Source organism: Rhea pennata, chromosome 7 (genome assembly GCF_028389875.1).
Source record: "Rhea pennata isolate bPtePen1 chromosome 7, bPtePen1.pri, whole genome shotgun sequence".
Lineage (NCBI taxonomy): Eukaryota > Metazoa > Chordata > Aves > Rheiformes > Rheidae > Rhea > Rhea pennata.
The window spans coordinates 8,802,674-8,827,515 of NC_084669.1; the positions used below are offsets into that span (position 1 = coordinate 8,802,674).

At 33.0% G+C, this 24,842-nt stretch overlaps 1 protein-coding gene across 10 annotated transcripts in view; it reads right to left on the minus strand.

The window, feature by feature from the left end:
- Positions 1–24,842, minus strand: part of ATRNL1 (attractin like 1) — a 510,466-nt gene that overhangs the window by 340,422 nt on the left and 145,202 nt on the right. For all 10 annotated transcript variants that reach the window (XM_062580018.1, XM_062580017.1, XM_062580020.1 and 7 more), the window contains exons 19-21: positions 23,903–24,121; positions 20,861–20,998; positions 1,498–1,591 (exon numbers count right to left, since the gene is read on the minus strand). In XM_062580018.1, coding sequence (XP_062436002.1) covers positions 1,498–1,591; positions 20,861–20,998; positions 23,903–24,121 — 451 coding nt within the window. The remainder of the gene's footprint in view (positions 1–1,497; positions 1,592–20,860; positions 20,999–23,902; positions 24,122–24,842) is intronic.

Consider the following 24,842-nt stretch of genomic DNA (forward strand, 5'->3'; position numbering starts at 1 on the left):
ATATATATCTACAGCTAAACTCACCATCCCAGGTCTCCTTTATAATGCAGACAAGTGAATTTTCAGGTGCAATGCACCTGAACTACTGTATGCCTCTACTTGAAGATGAGATAAATCAAGCCCTGGAAGGACTGACTATATAAACTGGAAATGAGAAGCAAATTCAGCTAATCAGTCATTTTATGAACTTCTGAATTTGGTTGGATGAATCCCACTCTTGGAATTTTATAATAGTAGATAACAATTTTCTAACAACAGATATAGTATGGATATCAAATAGAATAAAAAAATGAATCAGTAGATAAAATTATGCAAAGATAGAATGCAATATATTTCATATTCTTAAATATTAGATGATACCTTTTGAGAAAAGGCATTTTTTATTTTCTGTTATTTACAGAGCTCAATGCCTACAGCAAGGGTTATCTAAGAAAAATAAAAACACTGTGATAAGTACACATAACATGGTATTATTTGCTTCTGTTTTGCCCCCAAAACAGAAAATCCTGTAATTCAGGAGTAGGAGACAACAAGGAAGGGAAAGAAGAGAAAGAAAAAAGAAGGAAATAATCTTTCTGTAAAAGAACGAAAGCTTAATTTCAAATTGGCCTTCTGCATCTATTTTCCTTCAAAAAAAAAAGGAGATCAATTGCATAAAGTTCTGTATTTTAGAACATTAAAAATAGGAATAGAAGGAATCATAAATTAATCTCCCCTGATTAGAATTAATCTCTCTTGATTAGAATTATAGTATCATTTGCTTCTAAGTATTCTCTCTTTAAATTTCTACAATGTATAATTTTTGCAAATTATAATCTATCCAGTCTTTCCTTTAGGAATTTATCCTTTTTGAAGAAAGGAGAATTTGAACCTAGCAAAAAAAATAGTTAGCATAATTCATATTTTATTTTAGTATGCCTCACAGCCTATATAAAGTTTTATCACTTTTAATTTTAAAATACTACTCCAGATTAAGCTACTCTAGTATAAAACAAAATACACTAAGTGTACTTTCCAAGATTACAGAGCTACACATTTCTCATTTCAATATTTAATTATGTGGACAAATGTCTCAAACACTATTCACCTTAATATGTTTCTAAAACTCTAAAAATCTCACTGTTGTAGTTTCTGACCTAAAGTATGTGACAAATATACCAACTTAATTCCCAAATTTGCAGATATTTTTGAAGTTACAATCCTAAAAAGCACATAAAGACAAATACAAGTAATTTTCCAGCTACTTGCTTTTACAGGATATTTCTTAAAGCTGTAGACATTATGAAATGATATTATTATTTATGATGTGATTCTTTAAAACTAAGTAATATTGAACTTTCCTAAGAAATGTAGGAAATACTAGATTCAGCAGTGAAACATCATACAGGTCAACCACAAAATCAAAAAAAAAAAAAAAAAAAAAAAGAAACTCGGAAAAAAGGATCATCTACTAGGCATAAATTAAAATAACGTTAGGATAAATTTAAGTGCACTCACAGTTGACATTGGTCTCCTTTGATTCCTTTAGTCGTACAGAAACATTTTCCCGTTTGCATGTGACAAATATTTGCATGACCGCTGCATGTGCAAGCTATAAAATCAAAAGAGAAAGACAAGATTTATTCACTCATATTCCAGTTTATAACTAAAGGAATTTTCATAGATATTATTCCTGTATCCTAAATTCATTACATACACTCATGTTTAAAAAAATTAATACTTCAATTAAAAGCTTTTTTGAAGTAAATTTCACTAACACATTTACTTTATATTCTGTAGAATTAACATATCAGTGGTCTGACTGTGTTGTTAGGGAGATTTCCTCTAAAGATTATCAGCACCTTAAATAGTGGTAGTCTGAGAATATCCATTACAGCCTATCATTTTAAATCAATTTTGCATCTGAAACAGATATACAGAATTATTAACAATACATCTTTCCTCTATAAGGTGAAATCCTGACCAATAGAAAAAAAATGATAAAATTTCATTGGTTTCAAATGCCAATGAAAGAAAATCAAAGGAACATTGCAGACACTTGGCAAAATATCTAATGTGATTAGAACTCTTACTTTTGACAAAACAGAACAAAAAAAAGCCCTGAAACCATTTGAATGAAGGCTGAGTTAATATCATATTTATGGTCCACAAGAAGAATATTGTGAAGCAAAAAATAGGTATATTGAAAAGCTCCTGAAATTTGAGGTAGAGGGGAATCATGGAAATATCATCATAATCCCACTCCACTGTCTTCCTTTTTAAGCTGAGTGGCATGTTAAACAGTGGTCTGTTCACTGTCTGATTGATTCTCATTTCAAGACAATCCTTCAGGTCTCATTTTCTTTTCCCTTTTCCTTCCCACAGGAGAAGAATCCTTATTCCCTAGAGGAGGGCACAAATACTGGAGCTTGATGAGCCAAAGGAACCTTGGACATAGATATAAAATAAAGTAAAATCAGTAAAAACTGAACTAAAACAAATAAATCAGAAGACAAAGAAAGGTAAGGGGAGAAAAGTTCTGTTGAATAAAGTCCAATGTCAAGATTCTCCCTCATCTCCAGACAGTTGAGGAGGAAATGACAATATATATTGTTTTCTATCCTATGAATCCCACACCATTTGTGAGTTAAAGAATGTGAACATGAGCAATAACTCAGAGAGAAATCACATATACTAGAAATTTCTATAGAGTATACAGTGTGGTGAGAAGCTTGTAACACCACACACCGAGCACGGTGAATATGGTTTGTAACAACGTGTCTGAAAAACACCTACAGTTTCCACAAACGGCTAAATTTTATAATTTTGCTATGATCTGGACACTCTACAGTAAATGTTCATAGAAGTGCTACTGTTCTATAATCAGTTATGCTTTCCTAAATCCATTCATGTTTTCTACATTACTTGAATGACTATTTGGGCACTTCTACCTGCTATATGCTATATAGATACTATGATCTATAAAAAAAATGAAAATACATTTTTAAAGGTGTATAGTATATGAAAAAAAATGGGTTAAAATAAACTATGGCAAATATATGTAGTGTTTGGAAGAGCAAACCATCTCCTTTAGCAGTTTAGCCATGACTTAGATAGGCAGTGCACAGAATCACTGATGAAGCCAACTTTTCAGTGCCATTTACCCTTAGGGACACCTAAATCAAAAACAGCACCCATATTTTGCACTGAAGTACACAATATGCTCACTTATGCAGGAGCCCATGGTTGTACTCCTCTTCAATCAAATGGGTGTCTCTTTCCATTTAAATTGCATCATGATTTAGTCACAGCACATGTTCCCTACCTCTAGTTTCAATTTTTACCCTGAAGAATCATTAAATAAAATAAACATCTGATGGAATCTATTTTCCCATGGACACATGTCTAAAGGTTGATCTGTGTGTATACATAAATGCACTCCAATAAAGGGTATATTCACACTTCACTCTCTTGCCAAGAGCATTACCAGAGCTGCTCCATCCCACCTACATTTTCATGATATTCACACGACACTTATTTTCCTTAAACTTACATGGTGTTAAGATGAGTACAACGGAGAGAGGAGAAGAAATGAGGCACAGACAAGATTCTCAACCTTGTTTTCTTGTAAATGAAAATGTTAGTTCTGACTAGCTCATTAGTTAATTTTCTTCTATTATAAGATGAACAGCAATTTTTACTGTCATTGATTAAACCCCTAGCACTTTAACTGCTTCCTGGATAACACCTCAAAAAAGGTCATCTTGAGTTAATCAGCTGTACTTATTTAAAAATTCTTTTTCTAGACAAATTTGTTTAACAGTGTTAAATACAGGCTTGCAATCTCAGGGTTGCAAGTTTATTTCTGTCTGTGATGGAAAACAGACTTGCATCAAACTGTGGACAAGTATGTGGGCAGTAACTCAAATGAAACACATAGAAGCTATCCCTGCTGTTATTGTAACAAATGTGAGCATATGAGATACACAAATGCAATGGCAGAAGCCGCCATTGTACATTCAGTGAAAAAATTTGGGGGTATCATTATCTTTGTGCATCTCTGCAAGTTTTTTCCACTGGTCTTTTGAAAAATAAAAAAGAAATTATGACCTTTTAATATGATCTATATCCACTAATAAATAAACTGCAATATAAAGCTACACTTGATTTCAAGGTAAAGTAATTATTAAGTCCAATAGCTACAAATTATAACACTGCTAATAATAATCATACTGAGTTATTAAATAAATTCTTGCTCAGAATTCTTAGTGTTTATGTTGAAAATGTCAATGCAGGATAATTATTTACCTGAAAGTCTATATTCTTTTTTATCAGGAAACAATACTTCAGTTTCAGCTTTCAACCATGAAACTCCTAACTCACAAGGATTCTTGAATATATATTGTATAGAAGCCAATTGCACTGGTTAGTTGAGATAAAAGCTTACAAAATACACATACACACACACACATTTTTAAGATAAAAAAAAAATAGAAAAGTCCAGTCAGTAAAGTTATACTACACTGTGATGTACTATTTGTGACTGCTAAACAACATAAATGTGGAACTCAAAATCAATGGACTAAAACCAGCATGCCAAAACTCACATTTCATAGAATCATAGAACTGGTAAGGTTGGAAGACCATCTAGTCCAACCTCCCCACTCAGCAGGGTCACCTAGAGCATGTTAGACAGGGTTGCATCCAGGTGGGCCTTGAACATCTCCAGAGAAGGAGACTCCACAACCTCTCTGGGCAACCTGTTCCAGTGCTCCCTCACTCTCACAGGGAAGAAATTCCCCCTCACGTTCAGGCAGAACTTCCTGTGCTTCAGTTTTTGCCCATTTCAATAGTTTCTTGGGTCTCTGGGCTTCAGTAATGGAAACAGTGGTGGGATCCAAGTCAGGGTGCTGACACCCATTAAAATAGATGAATAATGAGACCATGATCAGATATCCCTAATGCTTATCTCTTATTTGACCATCATTTGGAACACAAGATTTAAATTCTTTGTTACTTCAGTATTTCCACACTCCTGTTTCTATCTTTCCTTTTTTTAAAAAAATTATTTTCTACAGCTTGTTTTCTGCTCTCTTTTTAAAAATTTCCAGTGAATACTTGTTTTCCTTCCAATGGTACTGTAAGTTAATAATTAAAAAAACAGTTAAAAATAGTTAATAATAATAGTTAATAGCTAAAGCAGCTTCTTTCAAAGCCTAATGCTATTAGCAATAAGCCAAATCTTAGAATGTCTTTTAAAACCACACTTTAAAATATCCATTACTTGCAGCTGGTAAAAGTCAGTATAAGGAATGCAATTTGCATTTTCCATTTTTTGTGGTCCCACCGCCTCTACATCCCAACGCATTTCCATCCCCATGAGTTTGTTTTCAAGGAATGATGGTTAGGTTCCAGAAGCAGCAGCAGCCACCAGAGCCTGTATGAATTAACTTTTTTCTCTGTTCCAGAAAGAGCAGTTATCATCTTTAATAATAGTCTGAAGAAATATTTAACAAGATTTTTCTTTGTAAGAACATCCTAATGCTAAAGGAAAGGAAATAAAAGTTACTGTTAAAATGAGAGCTTTACTTAATGCTTTGCATTTCAAATGCTTCACTCTTTTTCTTGCCTTTTTTTTTTTTTTTTTTTAAAAAAGTATTTTTATGGAACTCTATGGCAATAAGCAGAGATTTCTAACTCAAAATCACAGACTTAAACTACTTTAGGTTGGATGGTGGGAGGATCACATTATCTTCTTTGATTTTCTCGGTCTGCTTGTCTCATCTTAATTAACATACCCGTTATTTTGATTTGTACACTGTATTTTCTTTGACTCTGAATAAAGTTAACTAAGCCATCCCATTGAGATTCTCAGCCAGTAGTTTCTACTACCGCCACACTTAATGATTTCACTACAGTTTTGCCTCTTTTAATTGATTTGCTCATCTCTCATTTAGTTTCCTTATGCTCCAGTATGGATTTTTTATGATCATGGTTCTTATATGTCTAATCAGGCATAGTGTGAATCTTTTGCCTTGCCATGTCTCTTAAGTGATGTTTTGTTGACAGCAATTCATTCTCTGTCATGATTATGCTTTAAGTAAGACGTCTAATTCTTAACATGAATGATTTGATTTGGGAGAGCAGATGAGACACTGACAATGGGTTTAACATAACGAGGATAAAACAGACCTATATAAACAGATCTGCTAGGTGATGATAATTTTATTTTAAATATTCATTAAAAATCGAAATCAAAATCTAGAGGCAAGTTTCTCTTGCCAATACCAATATATCTCTTGATGAATAACTATGTAAAACTTGTACCATAGTACAACATTGCTACCAAAGAGATGTGACTATCTGAAAGGCTACAACAGATTTAGACTACTGTTTTAAGTACATATTCCAGAGTATCATAATCAAATACTTTCAGGAGTTTGCAGCAATACTAATCCTCTCTCACTCATCAGACACTCATCTTCCCTGACACTCATCAGATGCAGAGACTAACTTGAAATCTTGCTTTAACTTCATAACAATTTAATATACAGTCACATTCTAGAAATGTTATTAAATTCTGCTCACATTTTCTACTTCCTCCTATTTTAACTGTAGTCATATTCAATATTCAAAATTCACAGACAAATCTCTGCAAACCAACTGATTAAAATGAAGTATACAGAATTTTTTTTTATCATTAAAAAAAATGAATCTATCTCCCATAAAGCTACCAATTTTTAACAGTAAGTTAATTCCAGGCAACACGCTTTCAATGATATAATCACACCTCCAGGATATGAGAGGGACTGACATGATATCATGTCTTCTTTCTCTCCATGGGTTAGGTACTACATTGTCATTCTTTGTTTCATAATCTACACAGTGCTGAGAGTTTTTAAATTATAAGGCTAAGCTTAAGACTCAAAATAAATGCCAGTTTCATCTGCTGGTTATTTTAAATTTTAAACAGTTATTTTAAATACTTAGCAACCATTTTACTAATCATTAAATATTTAAAAAATGCAAAAAGACTACAGCTTACAATAATAAACTTGCTTAAAATATATAATTTTTGGCCTATTTTTCTCACATTATATTTACCTATTAACTGAAATCGCAACACTAGAGCTTTAAAAGATGAAAAAACACAACACTCTCCCCTCCACCATGACCACTCCTATACACACACATACCCTCCACACACACCCTGGCAATTTCTACTTTATCTCAGGCAAATAGCAGTTCACACTCTTGTTTTGTACAATATGTAGATTATAATTGGAAATGAAAGATTACATGAAAACAACATAATCCAGTAAAGTAAATCTATGCTGCAAAATTACAACTCTGTAAAATTTATTAAATAATAAATCCAAAGCATGATTGTTTCTGAGTTGCTTGCTCAGCAAAAAAAGTTCTTGCTGATGCTGGCAACAGAAGAACACCCACGACCATTTTCATAAAGTATGTATTTTAGACAACTAAATTTAAAAACATTTATTGCTCAACCCCCATCTCCAACATATGGTTTCAGGAAGGAATTTTCTGTCAAATTGAGCTCACTACAAATAATACTTTAACTTAATATGTTTGTTTACTTTGAAGATTATTAAACACCAGGAGCTGTACATGAATAATTCCTTTAAGACATCCTGCAGTTTTTTTTTAAAAAGAAAGAGTATGACACTGCTATTAAATACTGAAGTGTACTACTTTGTTAATTATGATAATATGCAAAGCATAAGTTACATAAATAAAAGAAGACACAGTCTTTCTCACTCAGCTAGGTTAAGTAACAAAAAGCAAATAAAAGCATATATTTGCTGTAACACAGAAAGGCTCAAATTCACTGCAAATGTTCACTTCAGCAGTCCATTAATTAGCCTATTCATATAAGAATCGACCTTCTGAGTAAGATTTTCACATTACTGATATTACACAGCAATCTAGTCATTCATTTTCCTAGAAATGTGTATCACTTGGATACCCCTGATACTCTTTCACTGTTCAATTATTTGTTTAAGAAATACATTAATTCAACCTTTGAGATAAAGTACCGTAAAAGCAAATAGATGTGCCCAAAACACTAATACGATATTGCTTAATTAAGTAGCATTAAAACATAGCTAAAGAATTTCTGCAAAGCAGTAGGCAACAATAACGAGCATTCAAAAAAAAAAAAAAGATGGTACAAGGAACAATTCCTCTGGTAAGTACTCCAAAAGGTAAATGTAGGGCTATCACTTCAATCACTTCATATTGACATGATTAATATTCATTAATAAGCTGGTCTCATTTGATTGAACATTCGATACTTTAACAGACCCCTCTCTTTCCACCACACATTAACAACATTAAAGTTACAAAATCAAAATCTCGTTATAGGGATATACAGAGGTATTTTTGCACTTTATTTCTCTAGGTACAATAGAATGGGAGAGACATTACCAAAAATGAATAGTACATTTGCTGTAGTAAGTACCATCTTAAATATCAGCTTTTTACACAGGACAACTATATTAATTTATTCTTACTTTTACAGAGACTTCACCTTGTAGCAAATAGTATCAGTAATATTCCCAGTCTCAGTTGTATTGCTCTTCATCATCCTGACATGTTTTTAAAGCACTTAGGAGGGAGAAAGGCTATGTAATGCCAATTACATAACTACTACATTCTCAAAATGCATTACTGTTTTACCCCTGAAATGAAGATAGCCTATGAATAACAGCAACACAACTTTTCAGTGTGGTTGTTTTGACTGATGTATATTATTCCACAAGAAAAACAGTTATAACAATTATATTACATGTAATTAATTCTCATCCTTCTTGGTTTATCTTGTCATTTCTCTTTCTTTGGTCTCACATCAATTTTTAAAAATTACATTAAGAGCATTAACAGAAGAAAAACATTCATTTTTATAGACACAGTACTAAGGACTGTGAGGCCTCACACCTGGGAGGTGGAGAGAAAAGGGAGAAGGCTTGGATACGGCTTTTGTATTTATATATGTACGATACAAAATTTAAGATAGCAGGAATTCTGCAATGACCAAAATCCTATATATAAGAGAGAGATATCATTTAAAGCAAGGTCAGCTTTTTCAAAAATTCAGAAATTATTGGATCATTGTTTTCCCAAATCAATACTGGATATAAATCTGTGTTGGACACATGTTCTGGCACATATGCCCGAACACACAGACATCCATTTCTGTAAAATCAGCCACTGCTCACAGTATGGCAATTGTTCAATACATGTCAAATTTGTTATCTCAGGCTGTAGTGTAGCCTTTCCTCTGGTCTTCTTTGGGGGTTTGGAGGATAATATGCTGTTTACAGAAATGCTTCTGTCCTGAGCCTATCCCCATTCCAGAAAGAACAACTCATCCAAGCCTGAGCACCATTTCAACTTTTTTCTAGTATTTAAATTCATTGCAACACACAATTTTACCATCTCACCTGACCATGATCTAAGCCTACTGGGGACGCTTGAATATCCAAATAGTTAGGTAACAAGTTTTTTTTTTTTTTTTTTTTTTTTTTTAATGAAAAACAATGCTAGGTCACAGTTAAAAAAAACCAACAACAATAAAGAAAAAAAAACGAAAAACAATCTGGAAATCACAAGTAGTTTCTTTAGATTTTGGACGCAAGAGTTATATACATTCTGGAAGCAGGACACTTATTCTTGAAAACAAACAAACAAACCAAACTGCTAAATACTAATATAACCTAACCTGCTAAATATTTTACCTGGGAAACAAGAGGCATGCTAGTTTTCTATTACAAGAACAAAAATCTACTTTGGTTATAAAATCTACTTTGGTTATAATATAATCTTATTGCAATCTTCTCCATTTAAAGAGTTGCATTTATTCTCAGTTTTTACACTTTGGCAATATAGTCCTGACAATGTTTATATTTCATTATTTCTTCTATTTAAAGTGAACAGTGAACTAATTTTTTTGTAATAATTATATCTCAAGCAGTCATACTAAATGTGTTTTTAATTATCAGCAACTGATATTATAAACACAGCTTTGAAAACCATAATTTTGCTTCATACAAGTAGATAATGAAAATGCAACACAGAAGAATAACACTGAAAAACTATTTTTAATTTTTTCTTGGTCTGAATCAAATAGAATCTTAAGCAATTAAGAGTCTTGCTGTGCATGACTCTTCCATGCCAATAATAAATTAATATATTCTTGACATTACAGTGTAGGATTTTTATGACTTGTTCTAATTCTGGAATAATCTGAATATACAGTATTTTCTACTAAAAATTACAGTAAACCATGCCAAGTCAAAAAATCTCCATGAGAACTCACAAAGTACATCATCACTGGTGTTATTTTTTCCGTGCTGATCTGTATGATGAACAGAAACTTCTACATCTTCTACGAACTTATCAACTCAAAAATTCCAGGTGAAATCATTAATCAAAGTACTTTATTTTGGGATAAACATAACACCTCCTACATATCAGTTTTGCTTTTCATTGTTGCTACTGGTTCTTCTCCCTTGTAAATTAAGTATAATCTGTTATTAAAAAATAAATAACCTTTAAATTCAATTTTGCACTGTGTTGAGCTGGGAGTTTTGTGAGTTCAGGTCAAAAAACTCAACTCTAAATCTAATATGTAGCATACTTCATCTTCAAGCATGCAAGCATTTAGAGAGACATTCCTTTCATATGCTTATCACATGTAAAATATTATTTCTTAAATTACTCCTAGTTGTCTTGTTTGTGAAGAGGCATTTCACGTGAAGATGCAAGATACAATCAGAATTGTTTGAAAAAGAAATAATTTCAGATGCAGTGGGCAGCATCTCTAGGGTGCATGCCTAATATAAGATGTATTTAAGGAGACACCAAAGACAGTACATTTTGGATAATTGAATCTTTTTTAAGTATCCTGAGAAAGAGAGCATAAGCTCTATGGGTCATTTTGAAAATTTTGGCCAAAAATCTTTCATCAAGGCTGCTGTTTTTCCCCCTTTCTCTGAATATGAATCTTTCTAAATTATAACAGAAAAAAAACCTAACGATTATTATAAGGCAATATAAAAGCAAAACAATTTAAACCACTCAGTAACTACTCCCAGTGGCTTTAAATGTCAGAAAAAAAATTCCAGTCTGAGAGAAAAACAACTAGAATCAACAACTGGTGATTGCAACCATTTGTATGCATTTGGTCATTCAGGATAAAAGCCCAAAGAAGAGAAATGTCTTACACAATTTATCAGACAAAATGTCACAAAAAAATGTAAAAGAGTCAGTAAATCATTTCCCTGTGTTAGCCATTAGGAGGTACAAAATACTACTGATTTTTAATGCATTCATCTGTGGGAGAACTTTTTTCCTTAAATAATAATGCAGTCTGACGTTGTAATATATTGAATTTACTGCTCAGAAAATGAAGGCAAAATCTACTGTAATCAAACAAAAATGCCATTACAAAAGACTTTTTTCAAGAATCTTCATTCTACTAGTTGGAAAATATTTTGCAGGATATCTCAAAAGCTATTTTCTTAACAGCCTGCAGGGGGTTTCCAAGACCTGTTATGGAGAGGGATGACCATTTTACTGCAAAATTATTATTGCTTAAATCTTCTCCTGTGTTCCAGTAGCATATTTCATGAACAGGGATTCAAGCAGGTTTCCACTTTCCTGTCACCCTGGAAAGTTCTGTTTGTCTCTCCCATCGATGTATGATCTCTGATCTCATTTAATCTGAAAAGCATATAGCCAAATAATAAAAGAAAAAATTGAACTCTTATGCTGCAAAAATATTTGCACAGCTAGTTTCTGTAGAGATACCCTAAGTTTGGATTGTTAAATGTAAGGTTTCTTAAAATGGTAATAATGAAAAGAATTGACAAGTCCCAAAACCACTAGTTTTGGTAGAAAAAAAATCTTGGTAATTTACATATTATTATGAAAACATATTTCAGTATCTCTCCTGAAGACCAGATTAGTATTATGTAGGCATATAGACACAGCTGTTACTACAAAACATCACACTTTTTTGCTAATGGAGAAGTTGAAAAAATTTTTCACGCACATATATGTTACACTGTTGTAACTATAATGTGTTAACTTTAAATTTTGATTTTGGGTGGTGTAAATAAGAGGAAATTCTGTCCCTGAGTTTCTTTAGTAATCTCTTCTTTCAATTAATTAAAAGTCTTTGGAAAAGAGGAGCTATTTGTTGTACAACTAGCATTGCTGATTTCCTGACAGAGCTATTAATGTTGTAGGGTTCAGACACATTTGTTTTCGGAACAGCAAAGCCTGCGTCAGACTTTAGTATAATTGAACCAATAGGATTTCTAATGCTTCCCATTTTGCATAAGAAATTCTCCTATGCTGGACTGCTTCAGAACTAATAACTGATTATTTTTCCTTTAGTCTTTTATGACTGGACCACTAAGAAAGTGATTCTTTGCTAAATAATTAAGCTCTTATTAAATGTCTCTTCAACTATTACAATCTGATTGGATCTTTACAAAATATACATACAATTAATTTTTAACTAGATCTGACTAGTTTCAGGCCAGTTTCCAGCCTGGAGATTGAGTTCCACTTGAAACAACTATATTTTAAAGAACAACAAAGGTATACAAATATCACATACTTGATTTTCTCTCCTTCTCCAGTTTAAAAGACCAGGAACACCATTATATTAACAGCATTATTTCTACCTCCAGAATCACCTCAGGAAAGAACTTAAAGCATCTTTTTAAATTAAGCATATCTTTTATTTTAAGCATGTTAAATTTGTATCTGTGTGTGTGTGCGTGTGTACTTTTGTATAACTAAAGTTTAGAACATCTCCCCCAGATATAACCTCTTCTATATTATATGTATTATGCATCTTCTCTGTTTCAGTTTCAGACCTAATAAAATATCTGGTATTTGTTTCTGAAAGACAAGGCAGCTGAGGGGATAGAAGGAATGAAAGTAATAAATTTGTAATAGGATAAATTTTCTACAGTAATATCAAGTAAGAGAACTTGTTTATATTGAATTTAAACATAAAATTGTAACCACCACTACCCTCAGCTACAGCAAGCAAAAATCTTCAAAAAATAGTAAAAGTTATTGTACTTATAAAATTGTGTAACTGTGTAAAATTAGACTAAGTTATGACTGCCAAAGAAATTGTAGCTTTGCATTCCCAAATTGGTGTTTAAAAAGTAGAATCATACTGACGATTTTCAACATTTATGTAGGATGACTGTGTTCTATTTGCATTTAATCCAAGAAAAAAAGGACCATAAAACACCAACATATCAAACAATTCTTAGAAAATTCTTATTTACAGTCAGTTGGTAAACCTTCTGTATAAACACCGACTCTTTGAACAGTAATCCTCAGCTGATACACAGACTAATATTTTCCATGCTTGCTGTTATTAAAATTATATCACTTTGCAGTGAGAATATGCAAATATTTTATTTTATTTTTTAAAATAAAAATTAATAAGTCAAACATTAGTTTAATATATGTGTTTTTCAGTGCTTTACAGAAGATCTATAAATGTCTTCTGTAGGCAGTAAAAGTTATCAAAAGTTATCAAAAAGACCAAATAAGCCAAATATCCTCTCAATATCCTATGAAATCCCACAGCCACCAAAATAATTTATCTTCGGCAGTTTAGCATAAGAATGTCATATTCAAGGATTTCTTTTTCCCCTCCCCATAAAATTGTAACCTTGTAAACACAGTTCTACAATGGCATTTTCCTTCAAGTATAACTCCAGCTCCTTTACCTAGGGTTATTTTGTGCCTAAGTAGTTAATAGAATAATAACAATTTTAAAAAAATCTATAAAAAGGTTCCTACTTTTAATTGATTCTTTGCTTTTAATCTAGAATTAATTATGCTAGAAATCATACTTCTTTATAATACAGCTCATCTACAACAAAGCAAAAAGAAAGTTATATGCATACATAACAATTAATGGTATACTGAAAAGTTTGCTCAGCACTAAATTAACAACTACCTCAGTAGCCCAAAGAAAAAGGGGTCAGTAATTTTTAAAGATACCTTTTTCAACTTCCTCAGTTAACTTTCAGATGCTAATTCACCTCTCTTCTGTTTTGATAGTGAGAGATTTATTTGGAAATCACTTAGATTGGACTGAATTTAATTTAAAGTCAAAACTAAACCCAAGAGAGATTTCAGTACTAACGCATTAGGTATGATGAAACCTATGCTTGCAGCTTTGGCAACAGAATTCACCTCTCTGAGTTTGACATCTAAGCTCCCCAAATAGTAAATGAAAAGAATTAAAAGCTTAACAGTAGGCTGAGTAAAGGAAAAAAATAAGGAAGTCAGTAGTACATGTTAAAGAACTGTGTATATCTTCTTCTAGAGTGGGCTGCCCATGTGAAAACGGTACTTGGAGCTTGACCGCTAGAAACCTGTGGCCCCCAGACTGTTTCCTAGAACTGCTTCTACCTTTCAACTTACCTAGTAGATAAAATAAATAAATAAACAAAATAGAGGTTTGATGCTGAAAATCATTCTAGCTCTATTCTGTCACTAGCATACCATTTTTCTGGTGATCTCAGGGATCTGACTGATGCCAGTGATTACTCTTAATTGTTTTCTCTTTTGTTTCCTTCTGAGCCCAGGTGTCTTGACTGTACACTGATTCAGCTTCAGTGGAAGGTCTGATGGTTTAGTCTACTCTGACTATAAGCAGGAAATCAGGATACACTTCTAGAAACGGACAGACTTGGTTTTGAATCCCTTGATTCCAAGGAGGGAAAGCACCCTAGGTCTTTCATTTGCTGTATAAGCACTCCAACGATGAAATATGCTGTATAAGCACTCCAACGATGAAATACTTACGTGAAAGGTAAATGCTGCTCCTACCACCCTAGATCGAAATAAAATTAATGGTAGCTCACATGCTCTCAGCCCTGGTGTTATATGTGGATATAGTCTAAGCATACTACATACAACTTTCAGACAAAAGAATGTCAAATTTCAGAGTAGTAAATCAGTTTAGGCAAGAAATGGGTGCCTTGATGGTCAGTTTAGCAAAATCAGCAGCTAGGTAAATGCAGGAAAAGACTATTAGGTGCCTCAGTAAGTATCCATAAAAAACTTAAAACTCATTGATTCAAAAGTAAGAGTTTGGCTCACTTAGGTCAGAAGATGCGTTCCTCTTAGTCTCTTTGATTTGGCCACATCATAACATTTGACAGAGCTGCATGTCAGTTCTGTCATCAAATGCTCTTTTGAATCCCAGAGTATGAATCTGCACTCTATAGATCCAGAGTATGGATCTGTAATCCTCTCTTAACAGTTAATATGTGATAATCCATCCAGTGCTTAAGTATTTCCAAACTACTATACATTTTGGGGACAGAAGTGTGCTTTGCCACTTGTCCAGCTGTTAAATAAATCCAGAATATAGGATTTATCCTAGACTCCAAGTGAAAAAATCCAAGTGAAGATTTCTCAGAGTACAAAAGAAGCCTGAGCTCTACACAGAAATGTACTAGCTGTCACTGCAGACCTCAAAATGATGGTGTAACCCACTTCCTTAGTAACACATAATATAAATGATGCATTTGCAATCCAATTTAGATTTTGAATGGCCATAGTGCTAGTGATTCAAGCCACAATTCAGAGGAAGCATGGATATTTACTAAATAAAATGATCTTTTAGAGATCTTTAAATCTACGTTTTCAAATCTACTTCCTCAAACACAATTTAAGATACTTATACTCAGAATATTTAGATTGACTGACTATCTGGAAAATAATTAAATGATTCTCATGAGCAATTAAGTTGACATTTTTAAACAGAATTATAAACTCTGGTATATGCTGAGAAATCTGTTGCCTTTAGTGTTGAAAATGTCCAACATACAACGTCCATATGACAGCAGAGAAGTGGACAGATTTATAATAGTTATAAATATGATAGAGATTTGCATAAAAATCTCACCTGTATAGCCTCCCAGGTAGGAGGACTTTTACAAAATGGTCATCACTTTTTAAGCATCATGTCTTTTTAGGCTGCTCAGAGAGCAGTGGGAGTTAAAACAATGTTCCTGCTGTGACGGTACTCAGAGTTTTACTCCTACTGAAAAAGTAATAGCAATGGTAGCACAATTATGGGAAAACTGAACATAGTTTCGGATGCTATCATTTTAGGAAAAAATGGCAATACAGCAAAGAGCTTACCTTATCTCGTTACTAAATGTATTATGCCTTCACAGCATGTGTCATGTTCTCTCCTACCATGTCACGCATTTTAAGAATAATTTTAAAAATATCTCACTTAAAGAATATGACAAGATGATAAGCAGCTAAATTTTTTTTAACATTGACAACTAAGTAGATGATTAATGAGTTTGAAAATAGTGATAATAAATTTTGCTAAGACGGCACAAAACTATTTTCTCCCATTATTTTATCCCTCCAGTCTGTAGCACGTCTTAGTCTATTTGTTCTAGAATTTATATAACTGTTGCACATTTCCCAGATATGCAGTACATGAAAGATGATGACCTTGAAGAAAAAATAGCACTAAGAGAAACCAGAGCAAGTCAGTATTGGTTTCCATCTTCAGCTAAAGCTCTTTCATTTCCAGAATCCATCAATATTTAAATAAGGTTTTCCTATTACTAAATTTTGATGTTCACATCTTCTAAATTGCATCTCAGTTGGGACACAAGCAGAATTTAAGCAATCAGTCAAAGAGATTCTCAACACTTATTCTCCATCTCTTCAACAATTTGGACTACAAAGCTTCCTAGGTTTCTACATCTGCATTGCTTCACCTGCTCAGAAGCCTACAATGCTAAGCTGTGTGTCCCTATCACCTAAGCTTCACCACAATTTAGGGTAAGAGTGGGAGCATGCCTAACTCTGCTTAGATCACTAGTAGTTTTGATTCCTTAAGTATGTCTAACAAACTGACAACACTGCAGTTAGCACTCCAAGGACTAGTTAAACAGTCTTTACTAAAGAACAGTAAGAGAAGAGATAAATAGAACTGGAGCTTGGATTGAAACTCATAATCTATTCTCTACTACACTGCTATACTTATTTAAGTTCAGAATTAATTTCTAAAGAAAATGTACCACATGCTCAGGCAGTCTCAACCCTCCTACAGCCTCTTAAGAGAAAGAAGTGCTGAAAGGGTCCAGTTAGAAACTCAGCTGGCAGCAGCAAAGTGACAGAAGGAAGAACTATGAAGATAACTTTTTTCAGTTCTTCATGATGGTTTTTCCTCTATTGATTGGCTGTCCCATACCATTTCCTTTTGTATTTTCCAACTATTTCAGTCACACTTAGAATCAGCTTCTGACTGGGCCAATCTTTCTTCCAGTAGTATCTTTTTTCCTTATGCTTTCACTTTAATTATTGTTAACTTGCAGCTATTTTCTATTTTTTTCCTCAGTGTTACCAAAAGCACTAATAGCAAGAAAAGGGGGGGGGGGGGAGATCATAACAAGAATTCTGTTCTAAAGAAATACTTGTTACCACTTACACTGCCCATTTCTGTGCTCATCTTCCTTTATTAATTGTAAAGCTCTTCTGGACAAATTTCTTTCTTTAGATTTGCACACTGCCTGACAAACAAGGGTCCTGATCTCAGCTATGGTTCTAAATTCCTCTTAAATCCACACAAAAGTGATCTGACCTTTCTCTATTGATCACTGAAATCCCTGGACCACAATTTGGGCTCTAATAGCAAAAGAGCAAAACATTCTAAATACAGAAGAAAATCTAACAGTTCATAATGGCTAAATTCATCAAAAAAGCTTAACAGTTTAAACTTTTTTTTATGGACTCTATACAACATAATATAATACATCAATGCAGATAAAGTCTCACAATTATTATCATCATCTTTAATTTTTAAAGCATTCTTTAGTCTAATTGCCATTAAAATCATGTCTACCAATAAAAATGTGAACCCTTAAGTCATATGTAACCGGGATTGAAAAAACAAGTCATCAAAATATGTAATTTTACTGGTTTTACAAATTGATTCTAGCCATTATTGTATTACACATAATTCACTACAGGCGATGGAATGCTTATTTGGTTAGATAGCCAATGTATCCCTGAAGAATAAAACTATATTAATACATCACTTTTCCACAAAGGTGCTATAGACAGCAAAAGAACATTTTGTCAACTTCAGGAAATAAAAGATTTGCTAAGAATTACTTAAAGCTTCATAAAACACCAGCAAAATGTGCAATTGTCAATTGGGGTAGAAATTAATCTTTCTATTCCCTTGAACACACTTTAAACATATTGTGCTTAAGATTACCATTGTGCTTGAACGCATTATAACATGCAGTAGTGACTACTGCATGTTAAATTGCTGAGGAAGAAGTGAACCCTTTAAATGAACAAATATTCCTTGAGAAGCAAAGGTCCACTTAAAGAAACATCCATATTAGAAGAGAAATATTCACAAAAGAAACCTTCCTCACTGCCTGCTAAATTCAATCTCAGCTACCTTGACTGGTTTTCATATTGAAAAAATCCTCCTATTTAGACATGAGTGGAGTTACTGTTGACTTTTAAATCATCCATGCAAGTAAGAAAGCAGCACTACGCCAATATATAAATATCCTATAGAGTACTAGATTTCATTTGCACTTTCTTATCAAGGAGAATCCATGAACGCAGCAATTACAAAACTAAACAGATAAAATACGATAACTTACAATCCTTGGTGTTCAGGGCTTTTCTGTTCAAATTATGCGTGAATAAGACTTATTGACCTGTTAAATTCATAATTTTTCAACTAGCATCACACATTTATACAAAAATAATCTTTCAAAACAGCAACTGGTATATCACTTACAAAAATTTAAATGAAAGCATAGGAGATAGATTAACATATAGGGAAAACATTAGCAAGCTACAGCTCTATATCAAAATAAGTCACATTACTTCATACCACAGCATAACTAGCAGTAAGCTAGCAGGCTATGACGAAATCACCTAGCTCTCCAATAGAAAGCACAGTGCTGACACTTTCTTTGATAATTATTTAGATACACTGATGACATCAGGTACATGACAACATGCCAAAAATGATTGTGATGCACTATAAAACAGAAGAATGCAGCCTATTTAAATTGCAAGTAGCAGCTGTAATGACAGAAAGATTCATTTTTCACTATCTGAAAGTATAATACTAGTTCCACCTCCATTAGGTCTTTCATGACAGGTTCTAGGTGAGTCACAGGCCTGTTTCCATTTTTCTCCTGTTCATGACAAGTCTCACTAATGCATGGAAAGAGATACCTTTCTCCATAAACTTGATAATCTAGACCACTTTCCCACAGCAGCTCAATGAAAGATGACTGGTGAGACCTGAATCTTCAAAGGAAGCAATATACGGAGACAAATACTACATGTACTAAGGGCATTATGCTATCCAGGTCCTACTTTTAAATCTATCTCCCCTTTCTGGGGGAAAAAAAAATAAGACCACAGAATTAAGATCTCATATTAATTCTTCCTGTTCATGTATCCTTTATAAAAACTCACTCTTTTTCTGAGATAACTGAGGATGCCAATATCATATGGAATCTCCCCAAATCACAATGGTAAGATATAACAACTTGAATGCACTTAAAAGGGTTATTTTACTCCATTCATTGTGAACAATGAACAATTATTTTTACTCCATTCGTTGTGAAGATGCATTCATTGTGATCTTCATACAGAGACCAAAACTGACTTTATTTAAGTGAGACTGGGAAATGGATTCTCAAAAAAGTGAATAGCTGCCTCCTCCCCATATTCACACTTTGGTGACATTTTGGGGGAAACTGTCAGGTTGTTAAGATCACATGGTTACAATCCTGCAATGATTACACCAAATAGCATTATTTTACTCCTATGTAATTGTCTGATTAGTAGGACTGTAAATCAAGTTTTAAAATCAGATTAGGTCATTTCCTATCTTATGTATCATCATTAGAACTGAAGGTTCTACAAAAGAAGTTTTTGAAGTCTCGTGCTCTGTGCTTTTATCTGTGATCTCACAGGCAAACCAACAACGGTTGTAGCCATATTGCTTTCAACAGGATAGCAAAGACAAAACCAACAGTGTTACAGTAAACACTGACAAGATAGATAAAGAAAATCTGCTCTCTCACTCTTTCACTCTCTCTTTTCTTTTCTGAATAACAACGTCAAGAGATGGTTTTAAGGCTGCAGATTGCCAACACAACTATGAGCAGATTAGTTGAGTACCTTGTCATTTTTTTGCACAGCTACTTTCAGAGTTGATATTGTACAATTTCATTCATTAGAATAAGTATCATATATGGAAAATGTTTTTCAAATGAATAAAACTTTTCTGAGGGTAAACAGCATTGCTAGGATTTGTATTCTTAGAAACGTAAAGCAACAAAAAGAAACAGAGGAATACAAAGCAAACTATCACCTAGCTTTTAAACAGGGATCTCTGCAGGTAACAGGCATTATTCTAGTTACTAAAATTCATTTATAAATACAGTAACATTCTTACTGCTTTTGCAAGGAGGGTTTATATGGAATGAAATAATATCTCTCTGAAGTAGTACCATGATTGATTATGTGGTGTTCCACAATGCCTCCTTTGCCTAACTGGGACAGCATGTTTAAATCAGATTCTTGGTCTTAGTGCATATAGATTAAATGACAACTGTCAAATCATTATTATGAATGCTAAGTTTCTCCTAAAAAGATTAATCTGGATTTTCAACCAGTAGTTTAGCTGAACATCTTTAGTAGCTAATCAACATTTAACTACTGAAGTTTTTTTCACATTACAGAAAAATGTCATTCCAAGTTCTTTTCTGCCAGCAGAACGACTTACCTGTACACTGCCCTCCATTTGTGGGATCCCCATAGTATCCTGGCATGCATGTTTCACATTGTTTTCCTGTGGTTAAGTTTTTACACTGATCACAAACATTACTGTTGATGCAGGTGCTGTGGCCATTGCACTGGCAAGCTAGAATATAACGTTTAAAAAGTCATTACTAAACTGTTTTTGCAAATAAAATCATGTAATTACAAAGTTGCAGTAGAATGAAGTTTTGAAGAGCTTAATCCTTACTGATGACCAGCATATATATTTATAGTTTGACACAGAATCTACTTAAAATAGCATCGATATGATAATCACATTACCACACACAACTACAACACTCATACTATAAAAGAGAAATCTGCTCTGACTGAATGCTTAAAAGATGCCCTTGGGATATGAATAGGAATATATACTTAAGAACGAAGACTACAGATTAGCTTATATTCTCCATACAAGAATGAACACTAGGAAACTTTAATTTTTGCCTATTCTGCACAAATGCCATGCTATTTTCTTCAAATACTACATGCAGAATGACAAGCTGTCATTCTGAAGTCTGGAGCAACTACTTACCCAATATCACATGCAAACTGAGTGACATGATCAGAGATAAAATACAGTTCATCTTGGCAGATTTCAAGTGTTGCAGTCAAAAGTTATTTTTCTAACCCTACTCATTTCTGATTTATTCGTTATCAACTATCTGAATTTTGCAGCCAGTGAGGAACACACCTGTAGACCCTGCAGCTGATCATCAGGGCTGTACAGAGAAGAATAAAGATTAACTGCAAAATCCTTATTTTGTTCAGAGAACAGATATCCTCTACTCTATGAAATCTGTGACCTATTAAAATTAAGGTGGCACTTATTTACAAGAAATTTACAGCAAGTATGTCCATCCTACAGATTGGATCTAGTGTAAAGATGCTTAGACACTTCAGCTAGTTTTACTTGAATTAGGTAAGGCACTCAAACCACTACAGCTGAAACTAAAGAAAACTTTGTGCAAGTTAATTCAAACTGCTGTTCAGATGAGAAATTTAGCCTCTAAAAGAAAGTCTTGGTTTGCTTCCTACCTACACTATTCTGATAGGCCAATATTCGTTATTTTATTTATTTATTTTTAGAAATTACATTTGCAATAATAATCCCGTAAAAATGCAAAAACTCCTTTTTTCTTAAAAATATGACGATCAGCTAAGAATATATTCACATCAAATGTCATCATACTATGACAACTGCTTTGAGGACTACTGATTTCAAAACAACCAATCACAAAAATAAACATTTTCCTCAAAACTGTAAGAAATGGATAAAATTATGCACTTTTTTCCTGAGTTTTGTTGAATGAGTTTTTTTTTTTCTTTCCTCAATTAAAAGAATCTCCTAATTTAATTTTGTGAAATGCTTCAATGAGCTCCATTCTGCATTAAAAAAAATTCTTGGTCAGAATGTATAATGAATATAGGATTTTGTCCACGAAGAATAAATATTAAACAAATAAGGCAGTGAAATCTTCTAATCCAGAAAGTTTGGAAATCAAGATATATATCCATTATAGTTTCACCAGGGACTGATAATACGTATTTTTGTAAAAGCCTAACAATGCACTTATCACTGATGTATCTATATTTTAACATTCAAATTAAGCACAGAAGTATACAAATCATGTAAGGTAATATAATATCATTCTATTTTTTTCCAGAAAATATTAGCAAGGCTTATTTTTTCTGATAATGATAATAGTTGATTTGGGATAGTTATTTTTTGGTATTAACTTAGATCACTTGACAGTTTTCACTTGGGCTTAAATTTAACATCATTATTTTAAAATTAAAAAAAAAATCTAATATCTACATCATTCATTTAAGAAGGATTACTAAATTAAAACTTTCTTTAGAGATTCTGCTCTCAAAATAATATACATACATACACACACACACACACACACACATATATATGCATACACACACACACACAGAGAATAGTCTTTCTGATGAAAAGAGTAAAGCACCCAGAAATGCAAAAAAACATAGCTGTATATACCCATACAAAGTCACGTTCCCAGAGATGCTCCAGCTTCCAAATTTGTCAGCAGGGGGAACACTGGATGCAAAAATAACACTTTAACACAACTACACTATTTATTCTAAAAAAACTATTTTTTTCCCAAGCAGTCTTTAAAACTATTGTTTACTGTATAGGGAGGCCTCTTAAACTCACCAGTATGCTTTTCAGTTGGCTGCACTACTACACTGATGCAGCTAAACTGCTTTCAGGATTTGAGTGTTTTGATACAGTACTATGTTAGAAGGCTGTACCAGCTCATTTTGCACTAAACTGGAGCACCTGATGTCTTCCTTACTTATCCAATGAACCTAAAAATTAAAATACTATAATTGGATGAATATGGCTAAAATTTAGACTTCAGTGATTCTTTTTAATATTACAAAAGCACAGCTTTTACTAAAAATATCTAAAAGCTATACTGGTGGCACAGCTGACATATTTGGCAGCCTTCTGATGCTTTTTCACAGCCAGCTGCACTTTGTGAGTTCAGCTAGGATGCAGCAAGTTTCTGTTCCTGGCCGTAAGATAATCTCTCCAACCGTACTTTCCTTTGATGGATTCAGATGCTAGAAGAAAGTTAAAGCTGAAGCTAACTCACACTGTTGGACTTGAAAAGCAGAAAATAGAATGGCTGAGAACTTGTTTCCAAATAACAAATATCCTTAAATGATTTGCATTAAATTTCACAAATGAATCTGCTCAAAAATTAAACACGTGTACAATAGACACTGAAACAAAAGAATAGACTATTTATTTAGGAAATAATTTGGAAAAACATCCATGTTATGCAAATGATAATTGTTATTACTCAAAATAATTATGTTAACTTTGAGTGCCTAAACACAGGAACACTTATTCCTGGAACACTCTATTCCAGAGTATAATCCTATACTCTGTAACTCCTATTTCATATTATAAACTTAAGCACGCTATTCAAAGAGAAGATGGAAGAGAAAACAAATCAGTGTATCTTACCTGGACACTGGATAAAAGACCACTCATAGTTTTTCTCTTTTGGGCAAAGACTAGCATCAAGCACCATTTCACTGGAGTGCATGCCAACAGGCTTCATTGGTCCTCTTGATGATCCTTCCAAACATTGTCCTTTCCCAGTATTACTGGGATCGTTACACCATCCACATCCAGGCTGTTCCAAACATTGTCCACAGGTCCTCAGTCCAGAGCAGTTTTGAGCTTTATTACATAAAATGAAATATTAATGCAAGTTCTGATTTTTTTTTTAATAAGATGCTAGGATTTTACAACAGTTGAGGAAGAAATTACTTACACAAAATTATTTCAGCTATTTCCTGGTATAAATTCAAAAATTTCAGTGATATTTTAGTAAGAATATCTCCATGTTTACTTTAAAATGTTAAATTTTTTTAAAGATAGAAAATATGAACAGGTTATGCTATAAGGCTGTAAGATTTCCAATAATCTGAGATAATGAAGCAGAAAAGCACTACTGCTTATTGTCATCAAATCTCACAATGTAATATATATTTCATGTTTATATACTTATACCTTATATGATGCATACATTTACATATAATTTTACTTATTGTAAACAGTATTTCAAACAGAAATACTCTAGAATGCAAGACTATCCAAATAAGAGAGAAAAAATTGTGACAGTTCAAATTCAAACCCACAAATGTATTTGCATGACCTATTCTACGATAAGCCTAATATTTTTAGTATTCTTCTACAGACCTATCTCAGTGAAATACAACTTTTGAAACAAGCCCTCTGAAAAAGGGCCAAGAGTCCTTTTTCTGTTACAGTATGTCACAGCTTTTTATTTACTTGCATTTTAATATCAAATATCTAATTATTTTCTACTGTATCCTTTCTATTAAAATATTTTAATTTCTTACAAAAATGGTCTAACTCATATTCGAACAAATCTGTT